General features: G+C 54.8%; 1 protein-coding gene across 2 annotated transcripts; it reads left to right on the top strand.

The window, feature by feature from the left end:
- The first annotated feature begins 3166 nt into the window (after nt 1–3166).
- Nucleotides 3167–17648, top strand: LOC103170563 (C-X-C motif chemokine 10). Of its 2 annotated transcripts, none has more exons than XM_029072804.2 (4): nt 3167–3319; nt 13210–13336; nt 14442–14535; nt 17247–17648. In XM_029072804.2, exons 1-4 carry the CDS (start codon nt 3247–3249, stop codon nt 17355–17357), a joined length of 405 nt encoding a protein of 134 aa, XP_028928637.1. In that variant the 5' UTR covers nt 3167–3246; the 3' UTR covers nt 17358–17648. The 2 variants fall into 2 exon arrangements, with proteins under 2 accessions (XP_028928637.1, XP_007667370.1); XM_007669180.3 differs by lacking the exon at nt 3167–3319 and adding an exon at nt 12582–12768.
- Nucleotides 17649–18617: the final 969 nt, after the last annotated feature.

The raw sequence follows: 18617 nt of genomic DNA, 5'->3' as shown, positions 1-18617 counted from the left end.
CCCGGGGTATTTTCCTCTTGTAATTCCTCCTCTAGACTGTCGGCTCCATGAGGGCAGGGAATATGGCGGCTGAGAGGTCCAGGAGGATTAGGAGAGTAGAGTGGTGTAGTAGAAGCCATCAGGCTTGGCCTGGTGATGATGATGATGATGATGATGATGATGGTCAGTTAAAGTTTGGGTCTGGAGGAGAATCCTGGCCAAAGAGAGGAAGCCGGGCTCACTTTCATTCATTCATTCAATCCTATTTATTGAGTGCTTACTTTCTGCAACAAGCACTGCATTAAGTCCTTGAGAGAGTAGACCATAATAATAAACAGACACACGGTCTGATCCCAACCAGCTTGCGGGGCTCTGCTTCCTGGAAATCACAGAACCTCCGGCAAGGCCGGGCTGGCTCAGCACCGTTTAACCGGCGGTTGTTGGAAATCGCCCAAGGTGAATTGTCTGCGATGACTGTCTCTGATTTCCTCTAAATCAGAGCCGTTCCCTAGCGGTCCCCGGAGTCTGGTCAGCGGAGGGCAGACGCGGCCCCCTCGGCCTGGTGGCCCCGACCTCTCCGGCTCCGACCATACGGTGACCCTTTCCCGGAGCCCCGGCAGGAGCCGGCGGAAGGTTAAAAATCTCCCAGCCGTCCGGCGTCCATCCCCCTCTCCTCCCCTCCCTGCTCCTGGGGGTCCCATCCGGGAAGGCCGAGGCGTCGTGGACACCGCCCCGGCCACCCCGTTCTCCCTACAGCGGCGGCGGGGACGGGGGGCTTCGGGGGTCTCGCTCTTGGCCTGCGAGGAGGAAGTGGCCCCGCTCCGCTCCTGCTTCTGTCTCTCGGAGCCGCTTTCGATTCCCCGCTCCCCTTCCCTTTTCCCTCAAGGGAGAGGAAACGCTCCCTGCCGTTCTGCAGTGGAAGGAAAAATCCCCTCGCTCTGACCTGGTGACTGGGGCCTCCGAGACTGGGCTTCTGGGTTATGGAATGTCTCCTTCAGTCGGTGGTCCCTATTGAGCACTTACTATGTGCTGACCACTGGGCCAAGTGCTTGGGATCGTTCAGTGCAATAAGGTTGGGAGACTCCATCTGTAATTTATGTCCACGTCTGTAATTTATTTATAGCGATATCTGTCTCTCCCCCTCTAGACCGTAAGCTCGTTGTCGGCGGGGAAAGTGACTGTTTATTGTTCTATCATAGTCTCCCAAGCGCTTAGTACGGTGCTGTGCACACGGTAAGCTCTCATGAAATACTATTGAATGAATGAATGAATGAATACCCCAGGCGTGGGCATTAGTAATGATAATGGTGGTATTTGTTAAGCACTCACACTGTGCCAAGCACTAAGGTAGATGCAATATAATTAGTTCGGACACAGTCCCCGTCCCTCAAGGGGCTTACAGTTCGGGAGGCGGGAGAACAGGTATCTTATCCCCATTTTACAGATGAGGAGACTGAGGTACAGCACGGTAAATGACTTGTCCAAGGACACCCGGCACGCAGGTGGCAGAGTTGGGATTAGAATCCAGGTCCCCCGGCTCCCTGGCTCGGGAGTCGAGCTCTTTCCACTAGGCCACCCTGCTTCTCGCCCTCTCTGGAGATTAGATTATTTAACGGTCCCCGCCCCACCCCCACACTCCTGGCTGCAAAGGAAGTCCGCTCCTCCAGCCCGCAACGCATGGCTGTATCTTCTGACTTAAATCTCCCACAAGAAACCCCAATAACCATTAAAATTTTATGGCTCACGCTCACCGGTCCAATAAAATCCAATAAAAGGTCACCTAATTGCTCAGAGGAGGGGACTTCCCAAATTGAGGTTTCAGCGATACCGGGTGAACCTAAGGAGCTTCGGGACACCGATAAGCTTTAGAAACAAGACCCCCAGACCCTTCAGCCGGGGCTCGGGGCCCTGAGGCGACGGAGGAGCTGCGCGAAACGTTGCGGCGTCTCCGTGGGGAGGCAGCTGGCCGTCAGGTTGGAACCGGTTTTCGTGCTGTCTGGACTATTGGATCGGCCTCTTCTCCGTTCTCCCATCCTCTGGCCTCTCCCACCTTCCCCTGTGCCTCTACACGGACCATCTTCCCGAAGTGACCCTCGACCTAAATGCCTTCTCTCCTCCATGTTTTCCCGCACCGGCTCCCCGTGTCCCTCTGCAGCACACGAAAACTCCAGCCCACCATCTAGCCGTACCTGGCTCTCCTCTCTCCCCGTCTCCATCCCGTCGCTCACGCTGATCTTCCAGTTTGGAATTCCTCCCCTCCCCAAATCTGTCCGTCCACAAGCTCTCCCCACCCTCTAAAATCCCACCTCCTCTAACAAGTCTTCCCTGATTAATTTTCCAGTAGCCTAAACCAAATCAGCAGGCAACCTAAGCACATTTTTATTTTGATGATTCCAGAAGTAAATATTTTTATTTGTCTCCCTCCTTAGAATGAAAGTTATTTGCGGTCAGGGAATGAGTCATTTCTTTATCATGTAATTCCCAAGCACTTAAGAGCTTATTGCGGCGCGTTCCACCGAGGGGGAGTTTAATAAATCCGTCTACTACTGGGAAAAGCGGGCTGAAGGGCTCTGACAGGCTCAGGTATGACGGGACTTCATATGACAGGACACGGTCAAGTGCGGTTGGGTTTGCACAAGAGGGAATGGACTGACACCGCAGCAAGGAGGATTTGGGCTAGATGTCGGGAAGAACTGCCCCGTCTCTACGCGTTCCAAGGGAGACTGAGAAATCCCTGAAACCCAAAGGGCAGATACGGGCGGGGGCGGAGGGTCGGATGGGATGACCGTTGGCGGGCTCTTCTTGCCCAAGGAGACCGTGAATTCGGCTTCCGTCCCTCACCGTTGCTCATCACGTCCCCCCCGAACGGGGAACCGAAAGAGGCCCGGAACCGGTTTTCGAAATCGTCTGGGGTCTTCTGCTTTGAGTAGTCGGCTAAATCTTCACACACACACACACCAGCGTGCGCGTCCTGGGAGAAAGTGAAACCTGACCCGACCGCCCTCCGTTAGGCAGGGGATTGCCCCCGGGGAAGATGGCACGCGGTGACTAGCAACCTTGGCTTTGCCCTCCCCCGGGGCCTTCCCCCCTTGTCCTCCGAGGGAAGGGTTGTCTCGGAGCCAGAAATCTCTGGCCAATGAGCGTCGAGGAGGGAAACGGAGAATCCCATAAATTCGTGGCCGCGGGCCCGGCATCTCATCCTCGGCCTCCGGACCCCAGAGATCCCCAAACCCGGGAGAGGAGCCCGAGTCCAGACGCGGCAGCGGCATGTCCCGAACCGGAGTCGCCCCGGTCCTCCTCGCCGTCCCTCTCCTGATGCTGGCGCTGGCCCCCGTCCGAGGTCAGGGGTCGGGCCGGCCTGGGACCCACCGCCCGGGGCCCGGTGGGGGGACGATCCCCGAGGGGGCTCAAATGGTCCAGAGGGTCAGCACCCCCCCGGGAGGGGCAGGGGAAGGGATGGGGCTGCTGACCGGAGCAGGGAGGGGCCGTTCTGTGCCCGCTGATTGTTTCGAGAAAGGGCCAAAGTCCTCGGGGTGCCCCTACCAAGCCCCTGGCCGGGCTGGGTCCGGCTGCCCCCCGCCCCAAGCAAGGGTGTCAGCGGGATCTGCCGGTCCCGCTCACCTGCCAGGTCTCTCTCTCCCTCTCTGCCCCTCCAGGATTACCCCTGCTCCCCGGGCGCTGCCGCTGCGTGGAATTTCACAACGAACACATCCACCCCAGATCCTTCTCCAAACTGGAAGTGTTTGCAGCAAGCTCCTTGTGCGAGCAAGTCGAGATCATGTGAGTAAAAGGCCCGGCCTAGGCTGCGCCTCACTCCGCTGCAAAATTTGTTTCGGTCCGGGAAAGAAGGGGCACGGTCGGGTTTCCCCTACCCTTCTCCCATCACCGGCCTGGGCTCCTCCCGCCACACCGGGGCTTCCCCCTTTTTCCGGGAGCGGGAGGGAGGAATCGGAGGCTCTCCAGGCCACGTGGGATCCCAGGGGAACAGCAAGGCCACCGGGTCTGTTTCCCCCGAGATCGCGCTCGTCCGACCTCCCTTCCTCCTGCCCGGGGTATCCATTCGTTCGTTGGATCGTATTTATTGAGTGCTTACTGTGCGCAGAGCACGGTACGAAGCGCTTGGGCAAGTACGACAGTAAACGGCGACCTTCCCTGCCCGCAACGAGGTCACCGTTGGAGCCGGGCGAGCGTCCGGGGCGGGGACGGCTCCCCTACAGCGGGGGGGGGGGGGAGACCGAGGCGGAGAGCGGACCAGCGGCTCCTCCGACGTGGCGCGGCAGCGGGGCCCACGGGCGGTCCGCGGGGAGCGGCCCGGGCCGGTGGATGCGAGAGCGTGTTCCGTGTCCCGCAGCGTCACCCTGAAGAACGGGAAGGCCACGTGTCTGAAGGCGGACTCCCCGAAAGTCATGAAACTGATGAACATCATTAAGAAAAGGTGGGTTCGGGGAGGTCGGCGCGGGGAAGGCGCGGGGCCCGGGTGGCGGGGGGCCGCGCGGTCATTCGACGGTATTTGTCGGGCGCTTCCCAGAGCGCCGTACTAAGCGCTCGGGATGTACAAGCGGGCAAGGGACAGAGACGATCCCCGGCCCGCGACGGGTCACGGCCCCACGGGCCCGACCGGGCGGGCGGCCTCCCGGCCTCCCGGCCTCCCGGCCGCTCGCCCGACGCGGGCGCCGTCCCCTTCGCCGCGGAAGGGAGCCGAGGCCCAGACGGAAGCCCGCTCGTCTGTACAGGTTTCTCATCCCCCCATCCGTGTGGTTAACGAGCCGTCCGTCCCCTCGATCCTATTCGTCGCTACCGTCGCCGTCCGTCCGTCTCCCCCGGTCGGCCCGCGGGCCCGCGGACGGGCGGGGACGGTCTCTCTCCGTCACCGGACGGGCCGTTCCCGGCGCTCGGTCCGGCGCTCTGCACGTAGTAGGCGCTCCTAAATACTACCGAACGCGTGAAAGTCCAGCGCCCCGCCCGGCGTCGGGCAGGTGGCGGCGGAGGCGGGAAGGGGCGCCGTGCGCTCGTTCGACGGTGTTGACGGTGCAGAGCGCCGGGCCGAGCCTTGGGAATGGCCACCGGGGCCGCGGGCGCCGGAGGGGAGCGTAGGGAGCGCGGGGACGGGAGGGCGGTGGAGTGAGCGTCCTCGGGGCGTCCCTCCCCCAGAGCAGCAGCGTGGCTCGGTGGAAAGAGCCCGGGCTTTGGAGTCGGAGGTCATGGGTTCGAATCCCGGCTCGGCCACTCGTCAGCTGGGTGACTTCGGGCCAGTCACTTCACTTCTCGGTGCCTCAGTGACCTCCTCTGTCAAATGGGGATGAAGACTGGGAGCCCCACGTGGGACAACCCGATTCCCCTGTGTCTACCTCGGCGCTTAGAACAGTGCTCGGCACATGGTAAGCGCTTAACAAATACCGACATTATTATTATTATTATTATTAGGTCGTCGGGCGGCAGGCCTCGGCGCTGACGCGGGAGCGGCCGCCAGGGGCGCTCGAGGCCCCCCCCCCTCGCCTCCGGCCCCGCCCCCCGGCCCGTGACGTCAGACCCGCCGCGGACGAGCCGCGCGCTCACGTCGACCTCGGCCGGTGACGTCATCCTCAAGCCCCGCCCCCTCGCCGCGGCCCAATCAGCGGGCGGGGCGCGAGCTGGTCCCGCCCACCCGGTGACGTCAGAGCCCGGCCCCGCCCCAAAGACTCCTAATCAAGGGACCGGTTAAGCGCTTACTATGTGTCGAGCTCTGTTCTAAGCGCTGGGGCGGATCCAGGGGAATCGGGTTGGAGAAGGGACCTGCCCCCCCCCCCCCGTGGGGCTCACGGGCTTCAGCCCCATTTTACAGATAATAATAATTAATGTTGGTATTTGCGAAGCGCTTCCTCTGTGCAGAGCCCTGTCCTAAGCGCTGGGGGAGATCCAGGGTCATCAGGTGGTCCCACGTGAGCCTCATCCCCATTTCGCCGATGAGGGAACGGAGGCGCAGAGAAGTGAAGTGACTTGCCGTAGTCCCCCAGCTGACGAGGGGCAGAGGCGGGATTCGAACCCATGACCTCCGACTACCAAATCCAGGCCCTTCCCACTGAGACGTCGATTCAGTTGTATTTATTGGGCGCTTAGTGGGTGCGGGGTGAGAAGTGAAGCGACTTGCCCAAGGTCACCCGGCAGACGTGGGGAGGAGGTGGGATTAGAACCCAGGTCCTTTGGCTCTAGCCACTAGGCCACGCCGAGGGGACTGGTGCGCTGATTAGAACCCGGGTCCTTTGGCTCTGCCCACTGGGCCACGCCGAGGGGACTGGCGAGCTCCGATCTGGGCCATAAAGTAGGAGCCAAAGGCCAGGCCGGGCCCCCTTCTCTCCCCCCGCCCTCAGGTCGACTCTCCCCTGGCCAATCGATCCGTCAGTGGTCCTTATTGAGCGCCTACCTCGTGCACAGCACTGTACTAAGCGGTTGGGGCAGCACGGTACAGCAGAGGTGATGAGAATAATAACAACGGCGGGGTTAAGCGCTCACTGGGTGCCAAGCACCGTTCTAAGCGTCGAGTTGATGGAGTTGGTAGACTTTCAATAGTATCTATTGAGCGCTTACTACGTGCAGAGCACTGTACTAAGCGCTTGGAATGAACAAGTCGGCAGAGGTACCCGATTTGCTGCTGGAGCGGAGTCGTGACTGTAACGCGAAGGGAAGGACGGGGATGCGAAGGGAGGGGGCCCTGACACGTGCCCTCTGCAGCCCCCAACTGCGCAGGGGAGGTCGGCGCTTTGATTATCGCGGATGCGGCAGCGAATAAACTCTCCTTGTCCAGAGTAAAGTCTCCGCTTTGTATCTCGGGGGGTGTCCTGGACGGGGAGGGAGGCGCGTGTGCGGGCCCGAGGGGCCTTCCTCCGGGCCCAGAGGCTCCCCGTCCCGTCCGTCCTTGCCCGCCCGCCCCGTACGACACGATGCCACTCGATCATGGGACCCTGTCTCAAGGCCCAGCTGCCCCTCCGCGGCGTCTCCCGGGGGATTGGGCATCACAATAAATCGCGGTATTTGTTAAGCGCTTACTATGTGCCAGGCACCGCACTGAGCCCGGGGTGGATACAAGCAGATGGGGTTGGACGCGGTCCCTGTCCCGCGTGGGACTCACAGTCTCCAACCCCACTTTCCAGATGAGGGAACTGAGGCCCAGAGAAGTGAAGTGACGCCCAGGGTCACACAGCAGACAAGTGGCAGAGCCGGGATTAGAACCCAGGACCTTCTGACTCCCACCACGCCATGCCAAGCCCCCTTCTCCCCCTGCCTTTCCTCCCCAAGACCCTGGGAGCTGGGTGAGACCCTCCTGGGAAATCCCGCACTGAATTGCCAGCACCCCCCTGTGCGTGCATTCATTCATTCGTTCAATCGCATTTATTGAGCGCTTACTGGGTGCAGACCACTGTGCTAGGCGCTCGGGAGAGTACGTTACAACAAAAGGGCATATTCCCTTCCCATAGCGAGCTGGCAGTCTAGAGGAGGAGACACGTTAGTCCATATAAATAAACGAATTACAGATGAACGAATGTGGGGATCGGGGCGGGACGAGAGAGAGAGCCTTAGAGAAAGCCCACCTCCTCCAAGAGGCCTTCCCTGACAAAACCCTCCTTTCCTCTTCTCCCACTCCCTTCTGCATCGCCCTGACCTGCTCCCTTTCTTCATCCCCCCTTTCAGCCCCCCCCCCCCCCACTGTCCATATCGATCATTTATTTACTTAAATTAACGTCGGTCTCCCAGCAGGCCCAGAGGCGGAGCCTTTCTCGGGGCATCAAATAAGGTTCCACAGGAAGTCACGGACTAATTTTAGGGGAATTCTACGATTTCCTCTCCCAGCTAAAATCACTGAGAGAGAAACCAATGGAAGGGAAAAGAGAAACTGCTCTTAAGAGGGGAAGCACAGGCGAAGCCGCTCCAAACCACACCTGTCCGTGGGCCCTGCGACCTGGCCCTGAGGCTGGGCTCGGCGGGAGGCGAACTCGTGGCCTTCGGCTACCTGGATTTCACATCAAGGGGCCGGTTTCGCGGCCCCTGGGTTAAACAGCCGGACCCTCCAAGCATCCTGGGGACCAGTTACCCCCGGCCTTCTTTACCTCCCCTGTGCCAAAATCACTACCACCTGCCCAGCGGAGAACGGCCCCAGACCGAGCTGTAGGTGCAGTAGTCATAGTAATGATAATAATAATATTGGTATTTGTTAAGCGCTTACTACGTTCTGAGCGCCGAGGTAGATACAGGGTGGTCGGGTTGTTCCACGTGAGGCTCCCGGTCTTCAGCCCCATTTTCCAGATGAGTCACCGAGAAGTGAAGTGACACCCAGCTGACGGGTGGCGGAGCCGGAATTAGAACCCATGACCTCTGACTCCTAAACCCGGGTTCTTTCCACTGAGCCGCACTGCAGTAATAATGTAGAAGACGTACTAGGAGGAGTGATGGTATTTATTGAGGGCCTCCTTGGTGTAATGCACAGTACAGAGAAGCAGCGTGGCTCAGTGGAAAGAGCCCAGGCTTGGGAGACAGAGGTCGTGGGTTCTAATGCCGGCTCTGCCGCTTGCCAGCTGTGTGACTTTGGGCAAGTCACTTCACTTCTCTGTGCCTCAGTGACCTCATCTGGAAAATGGGGATGAAGACTGTGAGCCCCACGTGGGACAACCCGATCACCTTGTATCCCTCCCCCAGCGCTTAGAACAGTGCTTTGCACATAGTAAGCGCTTAACAAATACCACCATTATTATTATTATTATTACTAAAGGATTAAGAGAAGCTCAAGGCACATTCTCTGCCCAAAAGAAACAAGAGAGCCAGACATAAAATACTTCACAAAGAGTGGGCTCAAAAGTGATGACTGAACGTTCAATTGAATATCTATCTATGTATCTATAACTCAAAAGAAATGACCGAATGTTCAATTGAATATATATATATATATCTATAGCTCAAAATAAATGACTTATTGTTCAGTTGAATATGTATATATAGCTCAAAATAAATGATTGAATGTTCAATTGAATATGTGTATATATAGCTCAAAATAAATGATTGAATGTTCAATTGAATATGTATATATAGCTCAAAATAAATGATTGAATGTTCAATTGAATATGTGTATATAGCTCAAAATAAATGATTGAATGTTCAATTGAATATGTGTATATATATATATATATACATATATATAGCTCAAAATAAATGACTGAATGTTCAGTTGAATATGTGTATATGCATCTAAATTTGTCTGCATCTATACACGCATATCTATGCAAGTGCTGAGGAGGGGCTTAAGAAAATCTTTATAAGTGCTAGAGCATTCTAAACCCTCAGACTGGGGGACAAAGGGAGGGGAGAAAAAGGGTTTCCTGAGAAAGTGTGGACACCATCTCCCCAACACGCACACACAGCACTCTCACAAATCTACCTCCTATTTAATTTCCAGTTATCACCCCCGAAATGCGACATCGCCTCCTCTGAGCTCGGAGAGACGAGACACGGTGGGAATATCAAGTGCATCTGCTCTGAGTAAATGAGCTTTAAGGACAGCAAACTTCACCAGCGCCCAGCTGACGTTCCATCGGAAAACGGCTTGCAAGATTGCTCCCCAAAGGTGACAGAAACAGTGGTATGTGTTAAGGGCTTAATGTGTCCGCATCGTTCTAAACGCTGGGGTAAATAAAAGAGGGCCGGGCCGGCCGGCGTCTCTGTCCCACATGGGGTCCGCAAGCAAAGAGGAAGGGAGAAGAAGTGGTTCGTCCCCATTTTACAGATGAGGAAATGGAGGCAAAGAGAAGTTAAGTGACTTGCCCAAGTTCACACACGCACGCAGCAGCCGAGCGGCCGAGCCTGGTCGTGAGTACTGGGGGCTGATCTATTCCGTTTCAAAACTGGGGGACAAAAGAGCTTCTCTCTCCTGCATTGTCCTGATCAGTCTGCTCCGATTCAATCCAACTGAGTGCTTACTGCGCGCAAAGCACCGTAGTAAGTGCTTAGGGGAGTACGATATAGCAGTACACGATCCTTTTGAATGTGTTGAGCCCCAGGGGATGGAATGGTGGGGGGCAACGGGGTGGGGATGGCCCAAGACCCTTCCATGAGTGACTGTCATGGTATAGAAGCAGCGTGGCTCAGTGGAAAGAGCCCGGGCTTGGGAGTCGGAGGTCGTGGGTTCTAATCCCGGCTCCGCTACTTGTCAGCTGGGTGACTTCTATGTGCCTCATCTGTAAAATGGGGATTAAGACTGTGAGCCCCATGTGGGACAACCTTGTATCTACTTAGAAGAATGCTTGGCACGTAGCAATCGCTTAAATACCATCAAGAGCTTAGGTCAGTGCTCTTCACACCGTAAATACGGTTAAATGAATATAAATGGTGTTTTCCCCAGGAGAATTCCAATTGCACTTTCCACACGTCCATCGATCAATGAATGGTATTTATTAAGCACTTCCTGTGTGCAGAGCCCTGTACTAAGTGCTTGGGAGCGTACTCGTCAATAGAACTGGTAGACGTGATCCCTGGACTGCAAGGAACTTACAGTCTGGGGGGAGAGACAGATACTAAAATACGGAAAGGGAAACGAAAAAAGATATGTACACAAAGGCTGTGGGGTCAAGGATGGGGGGAATGTCAAGTGCTTAAGGGGTACGCATCCAAGCGCGTGGGTGACGTAGGGGCGAAGGCGAGGAGGGAAATTTAGGGCTTAGTTAGGGGAGGCCACTTGGAGGAGATGGGATTTTAGGGGATGGGAGCCTGGCGGACTGAGGAATACGAGGGAGGAGGAAGTTCCAGACCAGAAGGAGGAAGAGGGCAAGGGGTTGAGGTCCGGTGAGTAGGGTGACTTCAGAAGAGGGAAGAAAGCGGATTGAGTTGGAGCAGGAGTTCGGCAAGGTAAGGTAGGAGAGAGGGTGCCTTCAAGCCGACGGTAAGGAGTTTCCGTCTGATGAGGAGACGGATGGGTGGCCCATTGGATGTTTTTGAGGAGAGGGGAGATGTAGACCGGAAGGTTTTTGCAGAAAAATGATCCGGGCAGCAGAGTGAGGCACAGACTGGAGAAAGGAGAGACGGGATGGTAGGGAGGTTAGTGAGGAGGCTGACGAAGCGACCCACATAAGGAATGGATCGGCAGAGTAGCTGTTTGGATGGAGAGGAAAGGGTGGATTCTAGGGATGGTGGAATTACAAAGTTGTGATTCCCGTTGGGTTCTTCATCTGATTTGGAGTTCTGAAATGGTGGGAAAGAGACAACGGCATGGCGTAGTGGAGAGGTCACAAGCTCGGGAGTCAGAAGGTCGTCCCGGCTCCTCTGCTTGTCTGCTGTGTGACTTTGGGCCAATCACTTCGCTTCTCTGGGCCTCAGTTGCCTCATCTGGAAGATGGGGATTGAGACGGTGAGCCCCAAGTGGGATAGGGACTGTGTCCAACTCAGTTTGCTTGCATCCAACCCAGCCCTTAGTATGGTGCCCGGCACATAGTGAACGCTTAACAAATACCACAATTATTGTTATTATTGTTATTTCAGCAGGTGCCTTGAGCCGGATTCTGACCAGACCAAAGAGCTTCCATGCTGGGTTGCTAAGATCCTCCATTTTGGACTCTCTGACCCATTGATTTTTTGCTGTCTGCTACTCGCCCCCTAACTTCCTTCCTCTTATCTCTCTGCCTCCCCCCTAATCATTAATAAGGATCATGGTACCTGTGGAGCTCTTTGCGTGTGTGTCAAACACTGTCCCAGGTTTTGGAGTGGATACAAGTTAACTCAGTCCCCGTCCCACATGGGGCTCAAGTAGGAGGGAGCAGGGTTTAATCCTCATTTTAGAGATGAGGGAACGGAGACACAGAGAAGATGTGATTTACGCAGCAGAGCAGTGGGATTAGAATCCTCTGATTCCCGGGCCCGTGCCCTATCCGCTAGGCCAATCTGCTTCCTTAGTGAAATCTGTTGCCGACTTTCCAAGCGTTTAGTGCAGTGTTCTGCACACGGCGAGCGCTCAATAAATAGGACTGAATATTGAATGGAAATCTTGGCTTGTGAGGCCTCTGCCTTCCCCTCTCTCAATCTCAGAGGGGCCAGTGGGCTAAAGGATTTTTTGCAAAGAAGCCCAGACAGACGACAGAAAGGGAAACTCCTCCATAGACCTTGTATCAGTCAGGCACCTGTTCGTAGACACCGGTCAAAGCAGAGAGGTAAATACCTTCTCGCCCGTTCAGTCGTATTTACTGAGCGCTTATCGCGTGCGGAGCACTGTACTAAGTGCTTGGGAGGGTACAAGCTAACAATGTAGCAGACACCTTCTCTGCCCACAAGGAGCTCACAGTCTAGAGGGGAAGAGAGACATCAGTGCAAATCAATAAAATGAAAGCTCCTTACATAGGTGCCGTGGGACTGGGAAGGGGGATGAATAAATAATAATAAATTATAAATGAATAATCTCCTGCCTAAAGGATCGGGATAGGCCACCGAAAGTTGTTAAGCCAGTTTAAATGCCTTTATAGTAAACTAGTCATTTATGTGAAATGGAAAGAGATTTCCCTTGACAGTGGGAACTTCCCCTAGTTCAGGCCCAAGTGAAAGGTTGTTGTAGAGACAACAACATTTGGCCAGTCAGCATCGAGGAGGGAAATTCAGGGCCAGATAAATTCGGGGCCCCGGGCCCGGGGTCTCTGACAGACTCCTCGGCCTCCGGACCCCAGAGATCCCCAAGCCGCGGAGAGGAGCCCGAGTCCAGACGCGGCAGCGGCATGTCCCGAGCCGGAGTCGCCCCGGTCCTCCTCGCCGTCCCGCTCCTGATGCTGGCGCTGGCCCCCGTCCGAGGTCAGGGGTCGGGCCGGCCTGGGACCCACCGCCCGGGGCCCGGTGGGGGGACGATCCCCGAGGGGGTTCAAATGGTCCAGAGGGGCAGCACCCCCCCGGGAGGGACAGGGGAAGGGATGGGGCTGCTGACCTAGAGGAGGGAGCGGGGCTGACCGCTGTTTGTTTAGGGAAAGGGCCGAAGTCCTTGGGGTGCCACTGCCAAGCCCCTGCCCGGGCCGGCTTCAACTGCCCCCCGCCCCGGGGGGGATGGGCTGCCCCGAGGACAGCAGCGGGATCCTCTGGGGCGTCTGCCCCTCGCCGGACATTCACCCTCTGCCTCGTCTTGGAGCTGCTGGGCAGGACCATCCCTCCCTGGCGGACACCGGGCTCTCCCTGCCGCCCCTTCCCCCGGCTCCGGGCCGGAGTCCCGCTCACCTACGGGGTTTCCTCTCTGCCCCTCAGGATCACCCCTGCACGGGCCCGGGCGCTGCCGCTGCCTGGAGAACAGCAGCAAATTCATCCATCCAAACGCTCTGGCAAAACTAGAATTTCTTCCCAAGAGCAGCTCCTGCAGCAACAATGAAGTCATGTGAGTAGAAACTCTGCGGCCTTTGACGGGGCGCGCCATGCGCGCCTTCGAAATCCCATCCGTCGGTGGGGAGACGAGGACGAAGGGGCTGGCCCGGGTCTTTGGGGGAAGAGGACTTTTGTCCTTTGCGCCTAACTCCTCCTGGACCCCCACGGGGAGTCCTCTGGGGGAGGTCGGGGGTCTCCAGGCAGCCCCTCACGGTGGTGACATCCTCACCTTTGACTGGCGCCCGATGGCCAAACGTGGCCTCGTGTGGGTACCGAAATCAAAAATGTCACCCCTCTTCCTTCCCCAAGCCCAGTAGGCTCACCCACGGGATTCCCACTTCTGAACTGCCTCGTCCATTTAATAATAATAATAATAATAATAATAATGTTGGTATTTGTTAAGCGCTTACTATGTGCAGAGCACTGTTCTAAGCGCCGGGGTAGACACAGGGGAATCAGGTCGTCCCACGTGGGGCTCACAGTCTTAATCCCCATTTTACAGACGAGGTAACTGAGGCCCAGAGAAGTGAAGTGACTTGCCCACAGTCCCACAGCTGACAAGTGGCAGAGCCGGGATTCGAACCCATGGCCTCTGACTCCAAAGCCCGTGCTCTTTCCACTGAGCCACGCTGCTTCAGGGACCCCAGGGTCCGTGGGGAGGAAGGCCAATGGGTCAGGGGGCGTGAGAGGATGATTGGAATCGGCAGCCCCCGACTCTAAATGGAACAAGAACCAGGGTGGGTCAGTGGGTAGAGCCCGGGCCTGAGCGTCGCAAGGACCTGGGTTCTAACCCCGGCTGTGCCCTACGTCTGCTGTGTGACCTCGGGCAAGTCACCTCACTTCTCTGGGCCTTAGTTCCCTCACCTGTAAAATGGGGATTAAGAATGTGAGCCCCATGTGGGACAGGGACCGTGGCCAACCTGATTAATTTGTATCTCCCCCAGTGCTTAGAACACTGCTTAGTAAGTAAGCTTAGTAAGTAAGCTGGTGTAGCAAGCGCTTCACGGATACCATGGTTAGTATTAGCATCGTTCCCGTCGGTCAGTACTCCCGGGGCGTTTGTCGAACTCGGGGCCCAAACTGGACGAGAATGAACCGCCTTGGTTTGCTCTTGGCAGTGCCACGCTGAAGAAATCCAAGGAGGAGATTTGCCTCAACCCAGATTCTCGGAATGTGAAGAAGCTGCTGGACACCATTCTGAAGAAAAATCAGGTTCGTGGCAGGGAAATCCGTCCTCGCATGATAATATTACTACCAGTCATTCAGTCAGCCGTATTTATTGAGGGCTTACTGGGTGCAGAGCACTGTACCTAGCGCTTGGAATGTACAATCTGTCAGCAGATAGAGACCATCCCTACCCAACAACGGGCTCACGGCCTAAACGGGGGAGACAGGCAACAAAACACAACAAAACAAAACAAGTAGTCTGCTATTAGGGAAGCAGTATGGCTCAGTGGAAAGACCCTGGGCTTGGGAGTCAGAGGTCATGGGTTCGAATCCCGCCTCTGCCCTTGTCAGCTGTGGGACTGTGGGCAAGTCACTTCACTTCTCTGGGCCTCAGTTCCCTCATCTGTAAAATGGGGGTGAAGACCGTGAGCCTCGATTGGGACGACCTGATGATCCTGTATCTCCCCCAGCGCTTAGAACAGTGCTCGGCACCTAGTAAGCGCTTAACAGATACCAGCATTATTATTAAACGGGGGAGACAGACAACAAAGCAAAATAAAATATGAAGTCTGCTACTATGTGCCAGGCACTGCAGCAAGCGCTTGGGGTGGATTCTCTGTGCTCACCCCGTGCCTAACCTAATAATAGTAATAATAATGATGGTATCTGTTAAGCGCTTACTATGTGCCAAGCACCGTTCTAAGCGCTGGGATAGATACAAGGTAATCAGGTGCTCCCCCGTGGGGCTCACACAGCGTGGCTTAGTTGCAAGAGCCCGCGCTTGGGAATCAGGGGACGTGGGTTCTAATCCCAGCTCCGCCCTCTGTCTGCTGGGTGACCTTGGGCAAGCCACTTCACTTCTCTGTGCCTCAGTTACCTCATCTGTCAAATGGGGATTAAGCCCCAGGTGGGACCACCTGCTCACCTTGCATCTACCCCAGCGTTTAGAACACCGCTTGGCACATAGAAAGCGCTTAACAAATGCCATTATTATTAATCCCCATTTTACCGATGAGGTAATTGAGGCTCGGAAAAGTGAAGTGACTCGCCCGGGATCACACAGCAGACAAGTGGCAGAGACGGGATTTGAACCCGTGACCTTCTGACTCCCAGGCCCGTCCTCTATCCCCTGAACCATGCTGATAAGCTAGGCTGCAGCCCACGGACCCCATCTTATAAGACCCCCACACTCTGCTCAGGCTGTGGGAGGCAGTGTGACCTAGAGAACTGAGAAATAGCATGGCCTAATGGAAAGAGGAATCAGAGGACCTAGATTCATTCATCCAGTCGGATTTAATAATAATAATAATGCTGGTATTTGTTAAGTGCTTACTACGTGCAGAGCACTGTTCTAAGCGCTGGGGGAGATACAGGGTCATCAGGTTGTCCCATGTGAGGCTCATCCCCATTTTACAGATGAGGTCACTGAGGCACAGAGAAGTGAAGGGACTCGCCCACAGTCACCCAGCTGACAAGGGGCAGAGCCGGGATTCGAACCCATGACCAATGACTCCCAAGCCCGGGCTCTTTCCACTGAGCCATGCTGCTTCCCTAAACAGAGCCTTATTAAGCACCTACCGTGTGCAGAGAACTGTACTAAGCGCTTGGGAAAGAACAATACAACAATAAACATCCCGGCTCTGCCATCCGCCTGCCGTGTGACCCTGGGCAAGTCACATCCCTTCTCTGTGCCTCAGTGACCTCACCTGCAAAATGGGCTTTAAGATTGAGAGGCCCACATGGGACAGGGACAGTGTCCAGCCAGATTATTTTATAACTACCTCAGTGGTTAGTTCGATGCCTGCCACTTGGTAAGCGCTTAACAAATACCATTAAAAAAAGAAAGAAAAAAGAAATGTGCATGGGGTAGAATCCCCAGTTCTGAAGCCGCGTGGCCTAGTAGAAAGGAACTGGGTCTAAGAATCAGGGGGCTTGGGTTCTAATCCTCTGCCACTTGTCTGCTGTGTGACCTTGGGTAAATCGCCTCACTTCTCTGGGTCTTCATCTGTGAAATGGGGATTAGATACTTGTTCTCCCTCCTGCTCAGATGGTGGAGCCCCATAAGGCAGTGAGGTTCGGTGGAAAGAGCCCGGGCTTCGGAGTCAGAGGCCGTGAGTTCGAATCCTGTCTCCGCCCTTGTCTGCTGTGTGACTTTGGGCAAGTCGCTTCACCTCTCTGGGCCTCAGTTCCCTCATCTGTAAAATGGGATTGAGACTGTGAGCCCCACGTGGGACAGGGACTGTGTCCAACCCGATCTGCTTGTTTCCACCCCAGCGCTTAGTACACTGCCTGGCACATAATTAAGCACTTAACAAGTACCATAATAATAATTATTATTATTATAGCATCCGACCTGATTATCTTCTATTTACCCGGTGCTTTTTAAAAATTCTTTTTAAAAATGGTATTTGTTAAGCGCTCATCTACGTGCCAGGCACTGTGTTTAAGAGCTGTAGTAGGTATAAGATGGTCAAGTTGAACTCAGTCAGTGTCCCGCATGGGGCTCCTTCATCCATTCATTCAGTGGTATTTATTGAGTGCTTACTATGTGCAGGGCACTGGACTAAGCGCTTGGAATGTACAATTCGGCAACAGATAGAGACAATCCCTGCCCAACGACGGGCTCACAGTCTTAATCCCTATTTTACAGGTGAGGTACCCGAAGCACGGAGACGTGAAGCAACTTTTTAATGGTATTTATTGAGCGCTTACTATATGCCAGGCACTGTACATTTCCATCTCTCCTTCTCCCGCAGTCCCTCCACAAGAAAAATCCAAATAAAGGGAAGAAGCAGAAACATCTCTTCCGCCTGCCCAAGGCCAAGCCATCTCCGGGCTCCAGAGCCGAGCCGAAACGTCACCTGTAAACGACGAATGGATCTGGAAGCGCGTCTGTCGGCCGCTGTAATTTGAGGTGGTAAACATTGTGATGAAGGTTCACACAATGGAAGTTAGTTCCTCCGGCTTCTCGTCTCCTCACCTTTTCTACCCCTCTCATTCTCATAATCTCCATAATCTCCGTAGCTGCGCAACCATATTCAACCGTGCTCATATAGAAGACTTAAGCTGAAAATCTACAGCTCATTAGAACCTCAACGTGTAAGCCTCCAGTTCTTTGAAATGCTTCAGGAATTATTAAACAGATGCTGAATAGAAAAGCAAGATTCTCGATTTTTGTCTCAAATGTCCTGGAGACCTCTGCATTTTCTTCCCGTGATTTCTCACGGACCCTTCCCGGTTGCACACACACACACCCCCCGAGAGAAGCAGCGTGGCTTAGCGGAAAGAGCCCGGGCTTGGGAGTCAGAGGTCGTGGGTTCCAATCCCGGCTCCGCCACTTGTCTGCTGGGTGATTTGGGGCAAGTCACTTCACTTCTCTGGGCCTCAGTCCCCTCATCTGTCAAATGGAGATTGAGACTGTGAGCCCCATGTGGGACCACCTGATGACCTTTTATCCATCCCCCCTCCAGCGCTTAGAACGGTGCTTGGCACAGAGTAAGAGCTTAACAAATGCCATCTTCTTTATTATTATTAAATAAGAATGAATGAATGATGAGCCCATTGTTGGGCAGGGATTGTCTCTCTCTGTTGATGAATTGTGCTTTCCAAGTGCTTAGTCCAGTGCTCTGCACACAGTAAGTGCTCAAGAAATATGATTGAATGAATGAATGAACGAACGAATGAATGAATAAACAAAGGAAGGAAGGAACGGACGAAGGAAGGAAGAAGGAAGGAAGGAAGGAGTGAACGAAGGAATGAAGGAATGAATGAATTAACGAATGAATGAATGAATGAACAAACGAATGACTGAACGAAGGAATCAATGAATGAAGGAAGGAGTGAATGAATGAATGAATGAATGAGCGAACGAATGAATGAAGAAAGGAAGGAATAAACGAAGAAATGAATGAATGAAGAGATGAATGAATGAATGAACGAACGAAGGAGTGAACGAATGAATGATTGAATGAACGAAGGAACGAACGAACGAATGAATGAATGAACGGACGAAGGAATGAACGAATGAGCGGACGAATGAATGCAGGAAGGAAGGAAGGAAGAAAGGAAGGAAGGAGGGAAGGAAGAAAGGAATGAACGAATGAATGGACGAATGAATGAAGAAAGGG

The sequence above is a fragment of the Ornithorhynchus anatinus genome, chromosome 10 (genome assembly GCF_004115215.2).
Source record: "Ornithorhynchus anatinus isolate Pmale09 chromosome 10, mOrnAna1.pri.v4, whole genome shotgun sequence".
Classification (NCBI taxonomy): domain Eukaryota; kingdom Metazoa; phylum Chordata; class Mammalia; order Monotremata; family Ornithorhynchidae; genus Ornithorhynchus; species Ornithorhynchus anatinus.
This window is presented reverse-complemented; position numbering and strand designations above follow the sequence as displayed.